The sequence below is a fragment of the Polypterus senegalus genome, chromosome 5, assembly GCF_016835505.1.
Source record: "Polypterus senegalus isolate Bchr_013 chromosome 5, ASM1683550v1, whole genome shotgun sequence".
Taxonomy (NCBI): domain Eukaryota; kingdom Metazoa; phylum Chordata; class Cladistia; order Polypteriformes; family Polypteridae; genus Polypterus; species Polypterus senegalus.
In genome coordinates, this window is record NC_053158.1 from 101,179,287 (window position 1) to 101,204,594 (window position 25,308).

The following is a 25,308-nucleotide window of genomic DNA, read 5'->3' on the forward strand; positions in this document are numbered from 1 at the left end:
GAGCCTTACTGGAAATTGGAGGCATTTGAACTGAAATGGGAGATCAGAGGGTATAACGGGGATGCGAGGAATACATTGAGTGTGGAGAAACTCTAGAGACAGGGTGTGTATTAACTTGTGGATTTTTCTGTGAGTATTGGCAGAGTAACGAAGTTGCTTCCGCAAGACCGCGTTAGCTGTGGAGCTCAGCTCGGAGCATATTCTTTTCCTATCTTGTCAATTGTGTAATGCGTTTTTTGAACAGGTTTGATTCATGGAAGCGATCACTCGTACTGCGTTCAGTCAGTTCACGTGAGCTGTTCTCTTGTGTGATGTTGCGATGTCCACAGCTTTATTTAATGTTATCTAAGACCCTGCACTTAAAAGTTTCTCGCTACAGCAATTTTAACTCCGTTACAAAGCGATACAAAGTCTCGTTTATATCTCGTGTCTTCTCATTAAACTTGTATGTCGCGAATAAAGCATTCGTCAAAGGCATGACAAACGGCAGCGGGAGCGTATCTATAAACTTAATTTAAACTTACTGTTTACACCGTGCTTTGTTTCCGCAGTAGCTGCACTTATGAATGTGCTTGTATGCGTTTTTTCTTCAGCGCTCTTTGGAGCTCTTCCTTGTTTTCTAGATACTGCGTTCACAGTCAGTTGACGTGATTACGTGGGAGGCGTGATGATGCGACATGCAACCCCGCCTCCCACGGCCATCGAGCTGCAGTCTATTACAGTATGTGGATAAAAATAGGTTCCAGGTATGACCATTATGCTTAGAATTTCGAAATGAAACCTGGCCAACTTTTGTAAGTAAGCTGTAAGGAATGAGCCTGCAACATTTGAGCCTTCTACCTACACGGGAAGTTGGAGAATTAGTGATGAGTGAGTCAGTCAGTCAGTGAGGGCTTTGCCTTTTATTAGTATAGACTAGCTGTGTAAGGCTGTGCTGTAAAATACCTGGGCTCCATGAAACCATGGATTCTGGCACTTCAGTCAATCACATCGGTTGTGTATTAGCAGCTAAGCGAGGTTCTCTTTCCTCAGCAGTTCTGTTTTGCCAATGTGCTCCCCTCGCTTGTGTATTAGAGGCTAAGTGAGTTTCTCTTTTGTTGCTAGTTTCACTATATATATAAGGTGTGGCAGAAAAGTAATGAGACTGATTTTTTTTATTTACCAAACTTTTTATTTTTTTCAAACATCAATGTTGTCCCCTTCAAAGTAGTTCCCTTAGGCAGCTACACACCGATGGAAACGTTGTTCCCACTGTTGGTAGCAGCGCTGGAAGTCTTCAACCGGTATGGTCTTCAGCATGTCCGTTACACTCTTTTGGATGTTTTCTAAAGTCCCGATATGACGTCCTTTGAGGACATTTTTCAGTTTAGGAAAAAGGAAAAAGTCACACGGACTGAGGTCAGGGGAATAGGGGGGCTGGGGAACCACAGGAATGTGTTTTTTCGATTTTCCTTCTGCTCAATTGTGAGGTTTTTCGGCACCATTTTGGCACAGATCTTTCGCATGTGCAAATGTTTGGTTTTCGAAGTTGAAGGCCTCCCTGAAAAACTTGAGCTCGGGATAAAGAATATTCCCCATAGGCCTGTTTTAACTTTTCAAACGTCACACTTGCCGATTCTCCAAGCTTAACACAAAATTTAATGGCACAACATTTCTCCAAATTCCGCTGTTCCATTTTGCGTGACGCACAACCAAAAACACAACTTCGCTAATAGCAGTCACAAAAATCACGAATTTAAAGGAAGGAGTTTAAACTGGGTACTGATACACGTGTTCTATCAAGGACAACAGCGCAGCGTTGCCAGATCGCTTGCAGTGTTGCCAGTCTCATTACTTTTCTGCCACACCTCGTATATATATTTTATATATTTGTTAAATGGTGCGACTCAAACCACTTGCATCTTAACACCAGCAAAACCATGAACTGGTGGTGGATTTTAGGACGCCCAGTCCCCTCATGGACCCTGTGATCATCAGAGGTGACTGTGTGCAGAGGGTGCAGGCCTATAAATATCTGGGAGTGCAGCTGGATGATAAAAATACAGACGCTCTATGTAAGAAGGGTCAGAGCAGACTATACTTTCTGAGAAGGTTGGCATCCTTCAACATCTGCAGTAAGATGCTGCAGATGTTCTACCAGACGGTTGTGGCGAGTGCCCTCTTCTACGCGGTGGTGTGCTGGGGTGGCAGCATAAAGATGAAAGACGCCTCACGCCTGGACAAACTTGTTAAGAAGGCAGGCTCTATTGTAGGAGTAAAGTTGGACAGTTTGACATCTGTGGCAGAGCGACGGGCGCTAAGCAAACTCCTGTCAATCATGAATAATACACTGCATCCACTGAACTGTGTCATTTCCAGGCAGAGGAGTAGGTTCAGTGACAGACTTTTGTCACTGTCTTACTTCACTGACAGACTGAGGAGATCATTCCTCCCCCACACTATGCGACTCTTCAATTCCACCCTGGGGAGTAAATAACATTATTCAAAGTTATTGTTTGCTTTTTTATTTTTATTTTTCTTCATTTTTATTACTATTTAATTTAATATTGTTTCTTTGTATCAGTATACTGCTGCTGGATTATGTGAATTTCCCCTTGGGATTAATAAAGTATCTATCTATCATATATAATGATAAGTCTATTATTAGTGTTGTTGTTTGAGCAGTAAGTGTTTAATTTTTATGCTTCATTTTAGTTGTATTGCTTGTTAAGATTCCTCACCCTTAGTTGCTTATTTTAATCTTAAACAGCTGCATTCACTGTTTTAATTGCTCCTTTTTAGCAGTATAATGCAAATGGCAAAGGAACTAGTAGTGCCCCATCTCTCTCTTCTTTGTTTACACCTGTGTCTGTCTCTTCATCTTAAACTGTAAAACATCCAAAGGTAAACTGACGAGAAAGTGAAGGACTGAGAATTACTAATCCCATTCAGACTATAAATCATTTGGAAAGGAAAAAACTGAAAAGTAAGAATCACCTGCCATGGCAAAACAAAAGCACTGACAAGCCATAAATTAACAAGATCTGTTATTGTACATAATGGGGCATAAAGATCTCCCACATTTTGAAGGAGTTTATAAAATATGAACAAAGGTATCTTTAAAAAAAAAATTATATATTTCTGAAAAGTACATAAACAAAACAAGGTTTTGTTTTAATGGGTTTTAAAAATCATATCAGATAAATGGTGGTTGTCATTAGCAATTAATTGCTGAAGAAGTTCCCGGAAGTTCCCATTACTGTCTGGGTCATCTCAGGCAGAATGGTGTCGATTTCCTGTCTTGATCCTTTCCTTTAAATCCTCAAGAGATTGAGGACGATGCTAGAAAACCTTTTCCTTTAGGTATCCCCAGAAGAAAAAGTTACAAGGTCTTAAATCTGGTGACTGCCGGCCATCCCACATCTCCCTATAAAGAGATCAAATGCCCAGGGAACAGTTCCCTCAACACTCCATGTGAACATCATGCTATGTGAGCTGTGGCCCCATCCTGTTTAAACCGCACATGTTCTGTCCTAGGTCTGCCAGGTAATTTTCTTTTAAGTGTGGACCCTGTTGCCCAAAGGTTAGAAATCCATAGCAAAATTGTTTTCCGATCTGGTACAGAAGACCGAACACTAAACATGTATGGAACGCGTCGCTATCACAGATTGGTTCTTCTCCTGATACCCTTGAACAACAAAGCCTCGATGTTCACTGGTCCAACTCATGATGGGTACTGAAAATGGTAGAGCCTAACCTACTGAATGCGACCAACCCCACCTCTCTACCTCCACTACAGCCTACACAGTTCTCCCTCAAAATGTGAGAGATCTTTATGCTCCATCCTGTATATGTAACCTATCAAAGACTTAAATGATAACCCTGCCCAGTAAGAAAAAGCTAATGTTGAAAATATATGGCTTAATAAAATTAAATTTCTGCAAATCTAAAGTAATTAATGTCTAAATACTAAATAGAGTTATTACATACTTTACTCAGTAAAAATTTGTAAATTTAGCAGTTAACTAAAAATATAAATATTTAGCCTAAATGAAAAACAATTGGAATTGACGCCGTGTTCAACTCCTCTTCAGCTAGCACAGCAACGGTTAGTATAATTCCCTTATACAGTGAAGTATCCAGGCAAACAGAAATCCATTTCTAACACTGATGTACTGTCTGCTGTAGATTTGTGGGTGCTGAAAGTACCTGAGTTGTGCTATTTTTAATCGTGCACCAATCTTCATCTTTTTAAAAATGTTTATAGACCACAAAATCCCTTGTAAATTTTCGTGTAGTGAAACAAAATGTGCATGTTTTACTACATTTGATATTGCTTCTTATTGTAAATCATTGCTTGTCTGAGAAGTGCCTGAGTAAACTGGAGAAACCCTTCATTTTTATGAGACCTTTAATCACTTGGCTAAAACAAATGAGTTTACATCTTAAGATTTGAAATGGTGGAGAAGTGAAAACTAGGTATGAAAGCACAGTTTAGGGGGGCATGCAACTGCTCATGACACTATGACAAAATAAAAATTGCACAACACCATAACCGAGTTTGGATTGAAAAATATTGTTCAGTTATCCATGGATGCATTAACTGAAATGTGACTTGTTACAGTCAAAGCTTTTATCCACTGTGAACAAGACATTAATCAACATAGGACCATGTGGACTTGACATCTCCACAATGCATTTTGCGATGAATGAAGATAGAGTGGATTGGAATGGAATGGAATGGGACCATTCTGTTTCCATCCTCTACTGGCTTTTCAAAGACGGTCCAGCTTACAGAGAGGTCTGGTTGAAAAAAATCACAGGTTGCAACATGTTTATGCTGAAATTTTGTTAACACCACTATATAGAATATGTGGCTGTATGTCAAAGAGAATTTAATGCTTTGGCCTCCAATATCCTGAATTATTTGCTATTCACCAAGCACCATGATATTTTTGAATTTTAATTCTATTATTGATTTTAAGCAGTATTTATTTTTTAGTTACTGGAAAGAAGTCCGTGTATATATTATTTGTACATGGTGAGATCAATCATTTTATGAAGATCATATCATTCTTCATAAGCCTTATGCTGAAATCACCCTATCTGGCACAAAGAAAATTTAGTATTTAGTAAAGTATTATAAATAATTATACATTATTTTTAAAATGTATTTATGTGATGACATTCACTGTTAAATGGCAATTGAAGTCAATTGTGAGCGAGTAATTTTTGTGTGTGCCCGATCTATAAGGCTCATGGAACATTTTTGTTTAGGAAAAGGTCCTGATAAAAGCAACATTAACATTGGCGGTCCTCCAGGTCCCTTTTTGGGAAACTAGTGAGCAGAAGGATATATCAGTGATGGACGTTGAGTTTGTGGCAAAGAAGGTCCTCGGTCAAGCTAAGGCTAGAAAAGAAATTTCAGAGAGGTAGCTGCTTGTAATAAAGATGGTATGTTTACATTTTCTAATTGAACTATTGGCCAGGTTTTTTAAAAAGGCACCAGTAATCCACCTGCTTGTTAAGAATATGCAGTGTCTTGACCCAAGGCAGATGGTCTCAAGTAAGGAGTAGTGTGCTCAGAAAATTAGTATCCTGCACACTCCTTGTCTGATCAAAGCAAGTGAATCAGTCAGTGTGTGGTGATGTGCTAAGGGAGTTCAAATAATTTTGTGATTTTTGCTGTGAGCACAACAGACTTTTGTGAGAAAGGTTAGATGCTCTTTTGAATGGAACGATGAGCTCCAAAGCAGAGTTCAGAAGTCTATGGGATGTAGTGAAAGTACTGCTGTTTTTTTTTCACTTGGACAGGCAAGAGTGGAGAGAAAGATAAGGAGATTGTAACTGAGAATCTGATGAAGCAGTCTAGTGCAGTGATGATGAACCTTTTAGAGACCGAGTGCCCAAACTGCAACCCATAACCCACTTATTTATCACAAAGTGCCAACATGACAATTTAACCTGAGATTTTAGTTTAGAAAAAACAACTCGTACATTAACATCTTTTGTCTTAAAAGAAAAACACAATAACTGAGCTTTCAATGATACAAAAAACTTTTTATTGAAAGGTAAAAGTTTGAATTTGGCATGCTTTTGAACAATTAACATGATTTTTGCTGTTGTATGCATGCTGATAATTTGTCTAACCTTGGCTCATACTTTAAGTTTGAGAGCAACACATGCAGTACTCGGGTCATCTGTTAGTCTGTTTCTGGTGTCGGATTTGATATAATGCAAAGCTGAAAACAGCTGCTCACAAGCATAAGATGATCCAAACAAAGCAAGGAAAGCAATCCCAAGTGCTTTCGTTGACTTAAAATTATTCGGCAGAGAATTCCACACCATTTTCAGAACTAACTGTGCTGCCCGTTGTCATCCTTTCTATCTTCTCAAGTGTTTCACGCAGATCATAGAATTTATTTTTCCAGATACAGCTTTCTTGATATTCCAATAGCTCTATTTCCAGATTTCCTAAATGTTACCAGCAGCAAAGATCAAGATGTCTTTATCTGGAGAAGTAAGAAAACACAGGGTTGACTCCATCTTACGGAACTGTGAAAATATGTTGCTAAAATTCACCTTTGCAGCTGCTAGAATGCTAGACAATTCCTTGTAGATTTCCTGAGGACTTGTAGGATTGTCTGCAAATGTTGTAGAATTTTCTAAATGCATTTTTAGATTTGGAAAATATTTCAGTTGCCCAATTTCAAGGTCTCTTTCAAAAACCTTCTCTCAAATGTTTTGATATCACAAAACGTCTTTCTGCGGTTTTCCCTACACCTTATAGTTATTTGTTCAGTACATTGAAGTGTAGTGTAAAATCTGTAAAAAAAAAAAAACATGAAATTGGTATGCCAGGCCATATCAGTGAGCTGTGGATATTCCTGCCCTTTTTCATTCATAAACAGCCTAGTTTCATCCAAGCAGGCTACAGATTCACCAGGACTTGTCCTCTGCTCAGCCACCAGGCATTATTGTACATAACTAAACAATTATACTGTGCCTGAACCTCCTCAAGAAGTGCTTGAAACTGTTAAATTCAGAGCACGAGCCATGATGTAATTCACCATTTTTGTGACATTTTGAGGACATTGTCAAATTTCTTGCTACTATCCCTGACACAAAGAGCTTCTTGATGTATGTACAATGGAACTGAATGACTTGATGTTTTGTTTCTTTAACAAAGAATTGTATGAAACCAGATGTTGCCCCCACCATAGAAGGTGCCCCATCACTAGTAATTGAAACCACTTTTTCAGGCCTTATTTCTTGTGACAAAAAGCCTCCATCACAGCATTATATATATATATATCTATCCCTTGTGTTCTTTTAAGCAAAGACACCAGTTTCACCTGCTCTTCACTCTTGATGTCGCCAACAGCATAACGCAAAATTACTGCTAGCCTTGCATGATTATTTATATCTGTGCTTTCATCCGAGCACATGGAGTAACAGGCTGTCTTTTGTAAGTCGGTGGTGAGCTGCTGACTAACATCACTTGCCATGCGCTGGACTCGATCTTTAACAGTATTTCTGCTAAGTGGCATCTCTGAGATGCGTTAAATAATTTTATCCTTGTTTGGGAAATCATGAAAAAAGGGAATTGCTCTCAGACAACATGGCCGTTTTAATAATATCCCCATCAGAGAGGTGCTTACCATGTTTTGCTATGCACAGTGAAATTTGTAAACTGGCAGCTGCCAGGTTTGTTCTAGAAAGATAGTTGCAAAAACTAAGATACTGGGAATTCTATTTCTTCAATTTCGCTTTAAGAAACTCATTTCTTTCAGTTTCACCAAGTTTGGCAACACTTTTTTGTGGTTGGTGTCAAAGTGCCGTCTGACACTTGATGTGCAACACACAACACTTTCATTACACAGAATACATAATGCTTTCCCATTGCGTTCAATCACTCCAAATGACTCTGTCCAGGCCTCTTGGAATGATCTTCAACAATCTGTTCTTGCTTTTTTTGCTGTATTCATTTTTGGGTGTTCAAGTCTTTGTCTACAAAAACTCAAAATAAAAAAAAATAAAAAATAAAAAAAAATGAAGCACCCACTACAAATCTATCCCAGTACCAAGAATAGCTAACACTATTAGTTAACACTAAAGAAATGAATATTCCCTGAATCAACAATCTGCTCCCCTGCCATGCTGTGAACTACGCTTCCCTCCAATGTAGCTCTTCTCCAGCTCTACCACGGAAATCACCTTCGCCACAGACTTAACAGGCTACTGTCCGCGCTGCATCCTCACGCCTCGTGTGAGCTTGCCAGCCTTACAGGGGAGGGAGGAAGCGCTCCCATTGGGCTACTGGGCAGAGGGGTGGGTGATGTGAGAGATGTCCTCAGGCGTGTGTGGAGAGGGGGAGAGGAGCAGCCCAGCCCTGCTTCCCTCTGGCTTTCTAGTAATGAACTCGGGCGGACTCTGTGCTGGGATGATGGTGTGCATGCCCACAGAGAGGGTTCTGAGTGCCACCACTGGTCTAGTGGTTGCACAGAGAATCATCATTGACCACATCAGGGCTGTTCTGGGAGGATGTAATTTTCTGATTACAAAAGAGCTTTTTATTTCAGCTGTAGGCAATTGGCAGAAGGATTATGTTTTCAGTGACAAACAGAAATGACTGAGGCAAGGACAAAGATTACCTTAGAGGAAGAGCCTCATGAATGAGCTTAACAAGTGGAAAAACAAATAAAAAACCAAGTGAAGGCTGATGCAAAAGCACTTAAACATGCAGCAGATGAGTATGCTGTAAAAGCAGAAGCTAAAAGCAAACTGATTTTAATAGCAAATCAAACAGCCTCTGTAGCACTGTAAAAATATATTTCTAATAAAAGCTTTCACTCTGCAAAATCTTTGGGAATTATAAACAGTTTTGCTTATTTTTGATTTGTTTTTCTTTTTATTACAACATTTATTAAATTGTACATTTGACCTAACACTGTTAAGTTTTTTTACAAGTTGTAGTTAACGGCTAAGAACTAACAGTGCAATCATTAATCTTATAGTGGCATCTGGTTCACAATTGTTGCACTAGAGGAAGATTTGCGAAAGAGAGGCCTAAAGATAATTAACACTGTTACAAATCCCACAGACTTGTCACATCTGTATTATTGTTATAGAAGATATAAGGGCAAAGACATGAAAATGTGCATATAAGCTATTTAAAAGTCAGAAGAAAGTTTTAGAATTGTGTTGGTAAAAAAGGGTAGGATCACTGATTTCACACAGTTCTTCAAGTAGTAGCAAAAATTGGCAGTATACTCTCTGGTTTCAGATGCTTCTTGGTCCTCTTTGCGATGCTGATTAAATTTAACAAGAGTTTCTAACGAGCAGGATTCCCTCTTTGAGTTTCATGTATGATGCTTTAAATCTATTGTGATGAAATTTGTGGGACTATTTATGCATAGTCTCCCTATTTTTGGGCACTGCAATGTTTGTATTAAAACAGTTACACAGACTTGCATGTACCAAATTCAAATTGCTGACTCACTCTTCCTCCAGACCAACAACAAAAATGTACTTAATATAACTTTTCTTTTCTTCAGTACACGTAATAAAAAAGATCATATGCTAATATGAAATCTGTTGGTGCTCCAATTATTTCACATAGCTAAAAATGTTTGAAATTGCTTTGCAATGTTTTTCTACTGTTAGAGTACAAGGTACACAGCCGGCATCAATTTGATGTGGAGAAAGAAGAAATTGTGAGTTTCACATTGTGGATGGTGTGACCTGGGAGTTTATTTAAAAAAACAAAAAAAAAAAAACAAATAAATGGTGGCTCACTCGCAGTGGTCCTGAATGATGTATGCTAATACAAGAATAAACGTAACTTAACATGAACATGCATAGTTTTGGCAAATGTGTACAGAAGCAAAGAAAGACCATTGTGTATTTTTGCTTTGGCACACATTGTTGGGTTTGCTGTCTGTGAATTGCAATGGTTTAACACATACCTTGGAATACAAACTAAACAGCCAGCCTCAATTTAACATGCTGTGCTCTTCTTTGTTCACTTGCAGTTTACATGACTGCTCAAATACAGCCAATCCTCAACTTTTACACGGGTTACATTCCTAGGAAACAACAAGAAAGTTGAAGACTAGAATGTTAACACATTGAACTGATGGGGAATAGGGAGCTAGATTTCAGTGACCACCAAAAGCTGTAGTCTTTTGCTAGAGATTGGTCAAAATACACTCTTCATGGAATTCTTTATAACAAAATTCTTGATTTGATAATATGCCATTTTCATAACACAGTAACTACAAAATAACCCATAAAATGCAGCACTCAAAATACAATTGGTAATATGCAAAACAAATTCTCTCTCTAGACATTTTCTCCAATTCTGTGACATTTTGTGCAAACATCTCCATTTAAAACAAAAAAAAAAAGTAATCACTTCTGTCAGAAGATGCCGAGACTGGCGTGGTCCTGATTTCACTTGTGACACTTCATCTTTTACAACTGGTGGATGGCGTTGGAGATTGTGAAGGACTCGCTGGGTTGAAATAATCCATTAGCGACATCTGCTTTGTGTGCTGCTTGAAATCTTTAAGGCTCTTGATGCATGGGAGCACAGCAGAGACGAGCTGATGTTTAACCTTAAGGCTGCGATCAATGATGGGTTTGGCAGCCATGATGCCTGCTAGCTGGTCAGTTCGTTAACATTAAACTTGCAGCTGCTGACATTCCAGCAAGAAGTTTATCTAACATCTTTATTTTCTCAGTAAGCCACATCACTGACTTTGTATGCTTGGATTTACAGTAGCCCCTGGTGGAATTGCACTGTGCTTTTAGGGTATAATTACAACACTAAACATGATTTTATATTTTTTTTTTTTTTGGAAACGGATCAATGAAAATATGGAACAAGCTCTTTACGACAGTAGAATGAACAAGAGTATATCCAATTGTATGCAATTCATTCTCCTGTCCCCGTTGTCAGTGTCAATCAAACCTCATTCTGTGATGTTTCACGATCAGGGGGCTTCCACAGAAATTCAGAAATCTATACTACAGCATGCCCTTCCCTACAGATAAAAAAAAATAAATAAATAATTACCATTTACCAGATTTGCACTTCAATTTTTTTCTCTAATGTGCATAGCTGTGAAGCTCATGAATGTGTGAGGTTGCCAAAGTGAAAGTGAAAAGGTGAAGGTGAAAAATATCATGAATACCTGTAAGTTGCAAAAGTTAAATCTGCAAACGTTGAGAATTGACTATATAGTGAAAATATATATATTTTTTTTAAAAAAACAGCAGTGGTTTTAATACAAATTAAGTCAAATGGACTTAATTTTAGATATTTTTGTTTTTTACTGTGATATATACTGTGTGTGTGTGTGTGTATATGCGTCTGCAATCATTTCAATAGCTTATTTTGCGTTCATTTTAATCTCCTCCTGTCTACAAGTTATGTTGACAAGAATTTTTCTCAGTATTTCCTTGTGATAATACGCTTTCAGAGTGCAAGAATAATGCCCAAATCCAAAAGCTGAAGCACTGCTGTGCAGTTGGGTGGGAGAAATTCAACACAAACATTATCTAAATGTGGAAGCAAGTTATGGGCACGACAGTTATCAATCAGAAGCCGAATCATCCTTTTCTTCGTCATCTTCATATTGTGAAGTTTCTGAACTCTTGGGACCAAACGGGAACGTCGCGGTAAAGTGCGTCTGGAAGCGTGATTGCCATGTCTGTGTAAGATTGTTTGTCCGTTGCCGGGGCAGGGAAACAGTAGGCTCACAGCGGTGCAGTGAGGCGCCACAGAAGCAAATCCTAAAAAATCAGGGTTGCACTATAAGTCCTTGTCTTACACCCCAAAACACAAGACTGAGTCTCAGTACTTTAGCAAAACAAGCTTTATTCAGCTTGAAACAGGAACAGCACAGTTACTTATTGTAGCAGGATCTACCACTCTCCTATAAACAGACACAGCAGTCGGGCAGGGTTGTGGCCTTGTAATCCTGTTCCCTGCATTACCCATTGAGTTTGCTTTGGCGGAGAGACGCAGCAGATCTGTGAGCCTGCTGTTGCTCTGGCAACTTATAAACAGTCTTCTACAGACGCAGTTATCGCACTTCAGGACGCTCTTCAGTGTGTTGTCCAGCTGTGGGTGGTCCCAAGATTGTTTAGAAACCTCACATTTTCTTGAATGAGTGCAGCATTAATAGGAATGTTTCTTGAACGATCATCACTGAACAACATAAAAACTGCTTTTTCGAGGTCTTTAAATGCAGCAGTCCACATACATTTGCAACCCGAGATGTTTCTTCTTTTTTTTGCTTAGTCTTTCAAGAAAGTTGACAGTGTCGATGCCAATATTCCGAATTTACTGGCAACGTTTTTTTTTTCTTTTTGCCGCAATTGAGACCTGCAAAAATTTTAAGTGTTTTTTCTAATATGAACTGTTATTTTTTCGCGTCTGCTGTTTCTATAGGAGGGTGATAATGAATCAGATTCCAATGGATGTTTTTCATATGTTGATGAGCAATAAACAAAACGCATCACTGAAAACAAAAACAGCAAAAAAACAGTATGAGCAAAGTTCAAAGGAAGATTTTTATTTATTTATTTTTTTAAAACAGTGTTTCTGTTTGGGGATCGTTGTGCACAACTGAGCTGTGACCACAGAACTAACTGCTCTGTGGATGATTCATTCAGGCATTTCAAGGTCTTTTGGGCACTTCGTTGTAATAAAAGTATCTGCTGAATGTACTTCATAGTAATGAGATTTCTATAGACTCGTGTCATATGGGGGAACTGATTGGACCATAAAAGTACTTTGTTGTAATGAAAATTTTGTTGTAAAGATATTCGTGGCAACAGAATTTTACCTGTATATATAATAGGTAGATACTTTATTAATCCCCAAGGGGAAATTCACATACTCCAGCAGCAGCATACTGATAAAAACAATATTAATTATATAGTGGTGGTAATGCAGTGCAAGTTAAAAAAATGCAGGTATAACAGACAATGCCATTGTACTGTATAATGTTAACGTTTACCCCTCCCCCCAACCGGATGTAATTGAAGAGTCACATAGTGTGGGGAAGGAATGATCTCCTCAATCTGTCAGTGGAGCAGGACAGTGACAGCAGTCTGTCACTGAAGCTGTTCTTCTGTCTGGAGATGATACTGTTCAGTGGATGGCAGTGGATTCTTCATGATTGACAGGAGCCTGCTCAGTGTTCGTCGCTCTGCCACAGATGTCAAATTGTCCAGCTCCGTGCCTACAATAGAGCCTGCCTTCCTCACCAGTTTGTCCAGGTGTGAGGCATCCCTCTTCTTAATGTTGCCTCCCCAGCACACCACTGCGTAAAAGAGGGTGCTCTCTACAACTGTCTGATAGAACATCTGCAGCATCTGATTGCAGAAGTTGAAGGATGCCAGTCTTCTAAGGAATAGTCGGCTCTGTCCTCTCTTACACAGAGCATCAGTAATGGCAGTCCAGCCCAATTTATCATCCAGCTGTACTGCCAGGTATTTATAGGTCTGCACTCTCTGCACACAGTCACCTCTGATGATCACGGGGTCCATAAGGACATATGACAGTAAAATAATATGACTACTATGTACAGTAGCTGTGATCAGTTTTAATTATATTGTGATTTGGCAATTTTTCTCTCCCCTAATTGTACCAACCCATCTGTTATCATAGGCAATGTTAGCCAAGAAATCATGAGAAGCCATAGGGAGTCCATGTTAGAGATATATCATCAGAATTTGTATTCAATACAATGTATTTCATGATACTCAATGCCCATTCTATACCATGGCAAAAAGAGAAGTCCCATTCAATAGCTTTATACTAACAGTAACTCATTTATTTAAAGGAACAACATTGTACCTTTAAGGAAATGAAAACCTGGGCCTTGTGTTATTCCAAATGTAAAGAAGGCATATAATTTATGGTATTTTTCCCCTTAGTAAGACGCAACCACCACTTTATACTTGATTATCAAGTATAAACCTATTTGATGGCTTAGTGGCATAAAAGCCAGAAGTCTACATGGCCATCATCATCAAGTCGTTTCAAGAGAACCCTAAATACAAAGAGGACCATTTCATTTATGTTAGGTAGAATGCCCAGAGGGGACTGGGCGTTCCCGTGGCCTGGAACCCCTGCAGATTTTATTTTTTATCTCCAGCCGTCTGGAGTTTTTTTTTTTTTTCTGTCTTCCCTGGCCATCGGACCTTACTCTTATTCTATGTTAATTAGTGTTGTCTTATTCTAATTCATACTTTGTCTTTTTATTTTCTCTTTTCTTCATCATGTAAAGCACTTTGAGCTACATTATTTGTATGAGAATGTGCTATGTAAATGTTGTTGTTGTTTAACTGTAAGTGTTCAAAAGGACTTTGAGGAAATGGACAAACAAGGCAGAGAAAATGGACAATATACATGGTTCTAACAAAAAGATGAGGGTTTTCAGGTCTGGAGGGAACTCCCAGAAGTAGTATTGCTGCAAGGACAAGCTGAAGTGCAAGTCACATCAGAACAGTGGCAGGGAGATATGGTTTATGATGAAGATCATTACTGATGTGCCTGCAACAGGGTTATCAGGTGATGATGAGGAAAAGAAATGTAGACATGGTTTGTGTGGGATTTGTCTCCTATCCATTAGTGAGGCCCTCCACTAATCCTGCTATCATTTGTATGCTGAATTGGGCAGATATGCCTTACCTTCCTAAAAGAACTTCTTCTCAGATGAAGGACCTTCTGAGAATGGGAAGCCCCTGGGGAAGGATTGCTCAGGCAGTTGGGTGTTCACCACATGTGCCAGAAAACTCTGTAGGATCTATTGTTTTGGTGAGTGTGTGTACAGTTGTGGAAGACACCCTGCATAGTCTTAGTGCCAAAAAGTGGGAATACCAGGGCTTCTAATTACCTCAGTGTAATAGCCCCCTCATTTTAAAAAAAAAAAAAAAAAAAACTTTTGAGAGGCCACTTCTAATAAATGACTCAAGTAACAGACCACCTTGATCTTCTGCAGTTTGCCTATAGATCTCTATAGGAACAGATGAAATGTTTTGGTCTATGTGCTTTTTCAGTTCCTTTAACAATTTAGAACATTTCTGGTTGAAGAATAAACTCAAGATGATACAGGTAGATGCTTCCATGGAATCCTGGATAATGTACTAGCTAAGTGACTGGGGACAGTTTGAGAGGTTCTAGAACTGTGCATTGGAGATGATGGTCAGCAACATAGCAGCACCTCAGAGGACAGTTCCAACTCAGTTTTCTCTTCACCCACTGCTTACATTAACTGCATTTTGTTATCCACAGAAGCTTTCAAATGTCTCGTCCATTCCAGGTTCATAGTGCAGATGAGGAGAAGGTGTACAAAAGGGTGCACTTTTTTAGGTGCAAGGAGAGTCACCTACAGTCGAGCATTTACAGTTATAAAGGAATTCACAAGGTGAACACAAACATACACATTTATTAGCATCACCAAATCCCCAAACCTTCATGTTTTTGGAAGGACACCGGAGCACATTGTGGAAACCCACCTGGAAAACATGCAAACTCTAGGCAGGAAACAGAAGGGACATGACTCCCTGCTGTGAGGCAGCAGCAATACCGCACTGCCACTCTGCTGCTCTCACATGTGCAATTATTAACAGTATTTGTTAGTTAAATTAAGTTAATGACATTTTTTTGTAAAATGTTACATGCAAACTTTAATGCATTTCATAATGAAAGTGATATCAAGTATAAATCTAAGGATTATAAATGTGCTGGAATGTCATAAATGTATTGTGTTCTGTGTGGCGATTGCTGCCTTCAGTTCAGGAGGAAGCCCCAGAAGCACGTAACAATTAAAAACTGGGTCGGTTTTAAGATGACATTTATGACCGTCTACTTTAATAATAAAGTAAACTACAAGGTTAAAGTACACATTTTGAGATTAAAGCCGAAATTTCCACTTTAATCACAAAATTGACCTTTTCACTGGCTTCCTTAAACACTGCTGCACATTGTGATGCTGTTGTAAAGGTAGAAGGGTGGCACTGTTCGCTTGTCAGTCATCTGAGTTTGCAGAGAATTCAAAATAAATCAGTGTGTTTCTTTTTGTGTTCAATAATAGTGTGTTAGACTCTTTTTTTCCTGGCTTCAACTTTGATTTTGGTCACTTCCATTATTCTAGTTTTCCTTCCTTTTTCTTGGCAAACATAACAGTATATTGCTAAGCCAATGTTTCTATTACAGTTATTGATATAATTTAATTATATCATTTGTAGCATCTTGAGCAAGTAACATTTATTAATTTGTCTTTTAAATTGACACAAACTGTGTGGTTCATGCGTTGTATTACCTTTTAATTTAACCTTAAAATTACTTTTCCAACTCTTTTTTAAATTTGTTTCAAAAAACATATATTTTTTTAATACTGATGTGAATGGCCGCTATAAAATGATTAATGATTAAGAATAACTTCTTGTCCGAAATCATGGTACCATACTAATTATTTTTAGTATTTCTTTGTGTTTGAGAAAATTCCTAACCCTACTCTCTTTTGCAGGGCAATGTTCATGAGTGGACTCAGTGAAAGCAAGCAGACACACATTCATTTGAAAAATGTTGACCCTGTTACTCTTCAGATAATTATTACCTATGCATATACAGGCAACCTGGCAATAAATGACAGCACTGTAGAGCCTCTTTATGAGACAGCCTGCTTCTTACAGGTGAGTGTGGAAAAACTTTGCATGCCTTCAACATCCTTTTGTATTCCATCCTAGCTTCAGTTAGTCCATGTAGCTGTTCCTTTTCTCCATCATCTAAGACATGGAGAAAAATTTGTTTACGCTGAAGTGTGAATACAGTTCCTTTATGGGAGTGAGAGGGGAAATCGCCACTGAAAAGTTATTGGTTTTACTCTCCAATTTAGCAGTTGTAATTTAAGACCAATTTGTAGGTGTTCATGTACAGCTTGGATGTCACACAATTCAAATAAGGAAATCTGTTTTGAGTGTTTATGTTAGAAATTTTGTAAAACTTACTTAGATATTCATTCATCTTCTAAAAAATAGTTTTGACTAATCACAAATATTTTTCTTCCCCTAAAAAACAGAAAACAAGCAAAAACATAGAGTAAGTGTTTATACAGAATGTTTTAAATTTACTAATATCATTAAAAGTCAGGTGGTTCCCCCTTGGCTGGTGGTATTTAAAATGTGTGAAAGATTTCTTTTGAACAACTTGGTCTCTTGTTTTATGTTAAAGTGAGGCAAAAACATACACTTTACACACAATAAAAAGAATGTCTAACAGAAAAAACAAAACCACTGTGAGATAACTGTATAAGTGTGTGTTGTGTTCAGAAATGGTGTGAATCTGCATTAACTATTCTATGCTTCAGATTTATACGACCCTGTCATAACAAGTTTCTCAGTACAAACAAGTAAAAGCTACAAAATAATCAACAAAGTCCCTTGGGTTTCTTTCACATTAATATTGTTCCCTGAAATAGGCTTTTACATGCTGTATACATGTTTATATAGTAGCATATAGGCAAACTATTTTTAAGGGGAGAAAAATTATCCAGTTGTACCCTAAGCCCTAGCTATGCAAATTTGGTTTTACAACCTCAGTGAAGTGCTTCAGAGACATGCCTCCCCAAAACTGCCATAAAGACAATATACTTGGCAGTCTTTACATTTTCTGTTTTTTGTTAATTAACTTAATAGCTCCCCAGAAATGTTTCTTCCCATCCACTTTATAACAGTTTGGTTGCAGGTTATTTCAAAACTGTTTCTTCATATTCTCTGCATTTGGGTTCTGACAGATGTGCATATTGTTGCCAGAATGGATGCTGGCCTCCATGTGCTTTAAGATTGAACTGAATACAGTAGACCCGTTTGTTATATTCCACAGTTTCACTAATGTAATATTTTTAAAAATGATAAGAAGAAGAATGAATAATCATGGATAGTAATTTAAGGCGATTTTTATTGAAAAAAAAAATCAATTTTAAAATGTAATAACTGCTGCGTGCACATTGAACCGATTCTTTACAACTTTTTTTGTATATATTTTCTTTCTTTCTTCCTTTTTCTAGGTAGAAGATGTGTTATTTAGATGCAAAGAATACCTAATAAAGAAGATTAATGCGGAGAACTGCGTACGAATGCTGAGCTTTGGTGATCTGTTCAGCTGTACCGAGCTGAAGCAGAGTGCAAAACGAATGGTCGAACACAAGTTTGCTGTTGTCTACAGACAGGAGGCTTTCCTGCTACTTTCCCATGAACTGTTGATTGATATCCTTAGTAGTGACAATCTCAATGTTGAGAAGGAAGAAACTGTACGTGAGGCAGCCATGCTGTGGTTGGAGTACAACACAGAAGCCCGCTCGCAATACCTTTCATCAGTCCTCAGTCAGATTCGCATTGATGCCCTCTCAGAGGTGACACAGCGGGCCTGGTTTCAAGGTCTACCACCGAATGATAAGTCTGTGGTGGTACAAGGCCTCTATAAATCTATGCCTAAATTCTTCAAGCCCCGTTTAGGTATGACAAAAGAGGAGATGCTGATTTTCATTGAAGCAAACTCGGAAAACCCTACTGACAATACTGGATCTAGCCACTCTGCTGTTTGTTATAGTCCCCAAGCGGAGAAGGTCTACAAGCTTTGTAACCCACCTGGTGATCTCCAGAAAGTAGGCACACTGGTAACCCCTGATAATGACATTTATATTGCTGGAGGACAAATTCCACAGAAGAATCCCATTGCCAACCATAACAAAAGCAGCAAGTTACAAGCAATCTTCCGACCAGTGGATTCATTTTACTGGTTTGATGCTCAGCAAAACAAATGGATTCCCAAAACACCTATGGTGTATCCCCGCATTAAGCCCTCTTTGGTCTACTGTGATGGTTACATCTATGCAATAGGTGGCGATAACATTGGTGGAGAGATGAATAGGAGGACAGTAGAGCGTTATGATTGTGAAAAAGATGAATGGACATTGGTAAGTCCCCTACCGTGTGCCTGGACATGGAGTACCTCTGTTGTGACAAATGACTGCATCTATGTTATGACACATAATCTTATATACTGCTATTTTCCCCGAGCCGACACGTGGGTAGAAATGGCTATGCGTCAGACCAGTCGCTGCTTTGCTTCAGCTGCTACCTTTGGTGATCTCATTTTCTATATAGGTGGGTTACACATTGTAAGTAATTCAGGAAGCCGGCTACCCACCAGCACAGTGGATGGTTCCTCTGTTGCTGTTGAAATCTATGATGTCAACAAGAATGAGTGGAGAACCGCTGCAAATATTCCAGCTAAGCGTTACTCTGATCCCTGCGTGCGAGCAGTTGTAATTCTCAACTCCTTGTGTATTTTCATGAGGGAAACACACATGAATGAAAAGGCAAAGTATGCCATCTACCAATATGACTTGGAGCTGGATCGATGGTTCCTGCGGCAGCCAATTTCTGAGCGTGTTCTTTGGGATCTAGGTAAAGACTTTCGCTGCACTGTTGGCAAATTGTATCCTTCCTGCCTAGATGAGTCGCCATGGAAGCCCCCAACCTATTTGTTTTCCCCTGATGGCACAGAAGAGTTTGAACTTGATGGTGAAATGATGACTCTCCCTCGTGTATAGCTTTTAAATGAGGCTAACTCCAAAGTTGGTTGGTTTTATAGAAGCAGGGTCAATTCCTCCTGATTTTGGCCAAGAGTATTAAGTTTAGGGACAAGGCAGCGATGTCCTTTTGCATACACATGCAAACCCTATACACTATCCCATCCTCTAGTCATTACCTTCTCTATATAGTCACTACAAAAAATGAGTCCATACAGTTCATCTAAAAATTCCTGCTGTTTTATCATTTTTGTAGTTCAGTTAAGTATTAGTGGGGAATTAATATACCTGTAAAATCGAAGTAAATGCATTTCCCAAAAACTCTGGTTAGAACAGCCAAAAAACCAAATCCCCTTTCACAGTTAGACCAGTTCCAGGACTGATATGGACCGGTCTTGCTTTAGACAGCAGACACCCAATGGAATGGAGACTGTCTGACTGCAGGTTCAGTCAAAAGCAGGCTCTTGTTGTTTAGGTGCCTGACAAGCTGACATCAGATCTACTGCTATTTCCCTTCTATGTGCCTCTTCCAGTCATTTAATTCCAGGAGAGAGTTGAGTGAATATGTCTTCTCTGCTCTCACTTCTACTCAGTTAGCTGTGGGTCTTCCAAGCAGCTGGTCATTTAACTAAAGAGTGTGCTCTTAAGGATCACTGGGCTTGTCATAGGACTTGCTGGCCTCTCTCTTTAAACCAAACCCCCTACCCCCACCTACCAAACTCATACAAATACACACACACACACATAAAATACACACACACACACATATATTTAGTGCGGGTCCCATGTGGAGCTCCTTTCAGTAAATGCCTCCACCCTCTCTGTACTACAGTACTACGGGCTCATGCGTATTATTTCCTGCTGCTGAAATATATAAAGATATATATATATATATATATAAATATATATTTTTCATTTTTAAAACAAAAAAGTTAGTGTGGAATAACCAGGTCTATTTTGTATTTTTTTATTTAATATCGTACATTACTGTAGTGTGATTGTGTATAGATGTCCCTACCCATTTTTAAATTGAGGAAAGCCGCTTGCTTGCTGAGTGCAGAAGCGCTACTCTGGAACTAGTCCCAGAAACCACTAGCAGTAGCAGGGGGCTTTCTCTAAGGAAAATAAAATCTTAACATGAGCACAGGTGCTTCATGACAAACCTTACTAGCATGTTTGGCTGCATCATGTTTCTTTGGCACTGTATTTTAAATGACATTAATTTATTAAAAAAATCTTTCCATAAGCCAGTTTTTGCATCTTTATTCATATATTGGAGACAGTTTTACAAGTGGGTCACAGGATTCTCAGATTTTTGTTTAGTTTTATACACTATTCATCAAATTGCTAGTAGTTTATTGTATGTAGGAAGGGTTTCTGTCACTTTATCAAAAACTGTAATTTTATAGTTATCCTGTATAGCAATAAACAACAAAACTAACAATAAGAGGACTTAAGCTGTGAAAATTAAAATTTAAACCTCTGAGTGGAAGCCATTGCTTATTTGCAGATGTTAGGGTTGTGGTTAAACTTGCAAAGCAGTTGCTCCACACATTTATCCCCAAAGATTGTTGGTTTGTTTGTTTCTTATGCAGGTGCTAAATGTGAAATGCCTTTTCAGATATGGTCACACAAAAAAAATTGGCCTTCCTGTTTCAGTGTCCCAAAGACTGAACGTTTTTCCTCTCCTGTTTGCATCAGCCAAAATTGGCAGGCTCGTGCAAGCATATATAATTGGACCTTTTCCTTTTTTCTTACCACAATGTTGGTCCTGTCCAGGGTGATTTATTTTTTCTTTTTTAAAGAATGGTGTGAAGAATTTTTGGAAGGGTGGGGCAATTTTGTGTGCTTTGAAGATTGCTAAAGTAGTTGGCCCTTGTGTGTTTTGTGCTGCCATCATGCCCTAATGCTGATAAGGTACTGGTTATTTAATTGTTTTGGACAGCAAATAACACATTCACGGTTTTCTAATTTTTTTTTTTATCTGAGGAAGAGTAAGCACTAAGACTTATGCCCCTCAGTCATGGAACAATTATAATTGTTGGTAAACGGCAAACCCATATTTGAATCTTGCACTGGCTGTAGCACTGCTTGTTACAAAATGTTGCTAAAATATACCTAAAACTCTATAATAACAAATGGGTCAGCAGAACGACTATTAAATTGTAAGCAGTTCTCCAGTTTGTAACAATGGACCCTGCTTTGCATCCTGCATTGACCATATTGGCTTTTACAAGTAAGTATTGATACTGTACATCAAATATTACATATTTAAGAACATAGTTGTACATTTAATTGAAGGGTTAAAATCCATTGTATACTTTTTTTTTTATTATTATTATTTGAAAGAGTAATTATGCTGCTTTCTTTATTTACCCACTTCTGAACTGGCAGCACTGTATTAAGAACATCATAATACCATATTATGTGTTCTATAGATTGATATAAACAAATTTTACTTTCTTCTGTGTTAAAGAACTTTAACATTTTGTGAATGGAACAAGTAAACAATTAGCATTTCTAAGAGTGACACTTAAACAAATGGCTCATTCCAGTTGGTAAGTAATAATAAATAATGCATTTTATTTACACTGCCCCAAAAAATTAAGGGAACACATAAATCACACAACAGATTTTCATGATCAAAATATTACTAAATAATACAGTGCAATTTGTTGAGTACAAAATGATGTATCAGTGGTCAATGGAAACCAAAATCACCAGCCCATTGACGAATGGATTCAACATCACACTGAAAAGTCAAAAATTGAAATGATAGGTTCATCCCAACTTGCATGAATTTCAGCACAGCAACTCCTAATGTGACTCAGTAGTGCGTATGGTCCCTATTTGTCTGTATGCACTCCTTACAACATCTGGGCATGCCCCTGATGAGACAGAGGATTGGGTCCTTGAGGAGCTCCTCCCAGACCTGGATCAGGGCATCTGAGCTCCTGTACAATCTGTGGCACCACTTGGTGGCATAGATGCACCAATACATAACGTCCCAGAGGTTCTCAGTTCGATTCAGGACTGGGTTTGAGTGGGCCAGTCAATAGCATCAATGTCTTTGTCATCCTGGAACTGACTACATACTGTGGCCACATGAGGCTGAACATTGTTCTGCACCAGGAGGAACCCAGCAGCATAAGGTCTGACAATGTCTCTGAGGATTTCATCCTGGTACCAACTGCAGTTAAAGTACCATTACCTACAATGCGGAGGTCTTTGTGACTCTCCAAGGATATGCCTGCATGGTAATGGTACGTGACTCATGCAACTTGCTTGGAGTCTTGTTTCTGACAGTTCCTGGTATCTCTTCAATGCTGTTAAGAATGTGCTGGGAGAAGCAGCAAGTCCTCTTGCGATGGCACATATGGATGTGCCATCCTAGAGGAGATGGACTACTTTTTAAACATGAATTGGCTACAGGTACCATCTCATGCTACCAGTGGTGACAAGAACACTAGCAAAACACAAAATTAGAGAAGAATTTGTCAGGAAGGATAAGGAGAGAGAGCATTTGTCTGTGGCCACCACATGCAAAACCATTCCCCATTTGGGTGTTGTCCTGCTGTTGCCTCTATGGAACACCTATTTTCACTTTCATTTGCACCAAAGCAAGTGAAGTTGATTAACAATCGCTTATGTCTCATAACTGGACAGATTCATATCCGTGAAGCTTTATTGACTTAGTGTTAGCTGTAGTGAATAAATGTTTCCCTAATATTTTGAGCAGTGTATATATAGCACATTTCCTATACTTTGAGGTAAAGGGTATGGGTACTAAAGGGTATGACTGAAATAAGTGAACAGTAACGGAATATAAGTAATAATGGTGAATACGGCAATACTTGTGTGTATCTGAAAAAAAATTAAGTTAACTTGAAATGAAGTGTTTAAAATTTAGACAAATATTTGAAATAATCCAAATCTAGATTGGTGGATTACAGAGAGCTACAAATCCAAAGTCCTGGGGATAAGCAGATCTGCAACTGTGGTGCACCAATCTAAGCCTCATCAGTCGTGGGGTCTCAACAAGTAAGGCTGTGGTAACACTTTTTGTAACTTTAGTATAATATCAGTCTGGTATAATAAACTACTTAAGTTTCTTAGCTCTCTTCTTAAAGTCTCTGTAAAACAAACAACGTTTTCTGCCTTTTTTCTGCCAGCAGAGCCCAAGAAATACTTTCTCTTGGAATTATATAGCACAAGAATGAAAATAATTTCAAACAATGCAAGATAAAAAGGAAAAGTGAATGGTATAACCGCATGATATTAGCAATCAGAAATATATACAAGTGTATGAATTATTATTTTATATTCAGACTGTTTGAGTGCAAAGCTTATTAAACACACAGACAACAGTGATGCTCTAAGTCTTGTATTATATACAAGACATTTTTATTCAAGTAAATGTTATGTGTACTGTATACAAATAACGGCATAATACAGAAATAAAATGTATTCATTCACTTATTTCTGTCTTTATGCAAGTTCCATTAAATAATTTGTTTAAATTAAGGACAAAGACATATGCTAATTGCCAAAAGAAGATAAACTATCTACATAACATCTAATATTTGTAAATGATATACATCTGATATATACATTTAATATATCTACTATCTAATATATCTAACTGTAAATATACAGTTACTGGCATTTTTTGAATAGTACAACAACTGCATATATTTAAATATATAATAAAAAAACAGTTAAGTACAACGTTAATGGGAGAAGTGAATGACTGGTAGAAATATTCTGGAGTTGGGACTAAAAGTAAACAAATACACGAAGAAAGGTAAGCATAAAATTGATGAAAGAAGTGTGTCATGGGATTGGATGGTCAGCTTTTGATGGAAATGAGGGCTGTGATTTGCCTAATTGTTGAGTTTCTGGTAGTTGAACGTGATTTGATCGGTCATTGCTACCAAAAATTGCCTTTTCTTGGGCTTGCAAGGGGTCTCAGGGTGGTATCTTGTATTGTTCAGATATGTCCTCTTCAGTGTCCTTCTGTCTTCAGACAATTAAGGTTGGTGGCTTCAGCGGTAGAAGATCCTGCAGTCATGATTTCAACAAAAGAGGAATGAGGACCCTGTATGTTATATTTATTTATATTATTAAACTTGGCATTTCTCAGTGAGTATTTTGCAAATTGATACTTTGCAACTTTTTTCCCTGAATTGAAGCTCGGGGCCTCCATTATCACACACACTCACTAGCAAGCATACACCAGTAATGAGAAAGAAGACAAGGGAGGAAAAAAAACTCAAAAGAAGTGCCAACCCTGGGCACATGCGTATTTTTGTCTATAGTGGATTTAGAAAGTATTCAGACCTCTTCACTTTCTGCATCCTCCATTTTGTTTATATATTTAATTTTAAATTGATAAATTTACCAGCCAACCCTAGAAGTTCAACCTCAAATGAGAAACAAAGGATCAAAGTTACTCCTGTAACAAAGACTTTGCAAAAATGGGGATCAGTAATATATGCACAAGGATTGCCGTTTTGCTATTTTAAAACTGCCAATTAAGAATATGGTAAAATTTATATTTGATTATTTCCTAGCCCTCTTAAGAGCCTCCTAGAAGGTTTAAATTGAAAAATTTCAAATATAAACGTGAGGGATCATTTTAAATGATTTCAATTGATTTCAGTTATAATGAAATTTGAAGTCATTTTTGATTTTTAAACCTTTCATAGGGATA

At 38.1% G+C, this 25,308-nt stretch overlaps 1 protein-coding gene across 3 annotated transcripts in view; it reads left to right on the forward strand.

The window, feature by feature from the left end:
• Window positions 1-20,841, forward strand: part of kbtbd2 (kelch repeat and BTB (POZ) domain containing 2) — a 43,901-nt gene extending 23,060 nt beyond the window's left edge. For all 3 annotated transcript variants that reach the window (XM_039753164.1, XM_039753165.1, XM_039753166.1), the window contains exons 3-4: window positions 16,530-16,695; window positions 18,069-20,841. In XM_039753164.1, the coding sequence (XP_039609098.1) occupies window positions 16,530-16,695; window positions 18,069-19,616 (1,714 nt within the window). In that variant the 3' untranslated portion in view covers window positions 19,617-20,841. The remainder of the gene's footprint in view (window positions 1-16,529; window positions 16,696-18,068) is intronic.
• Window positions 20,842-25,308: the final 4,467 nt, after the last annotated feature.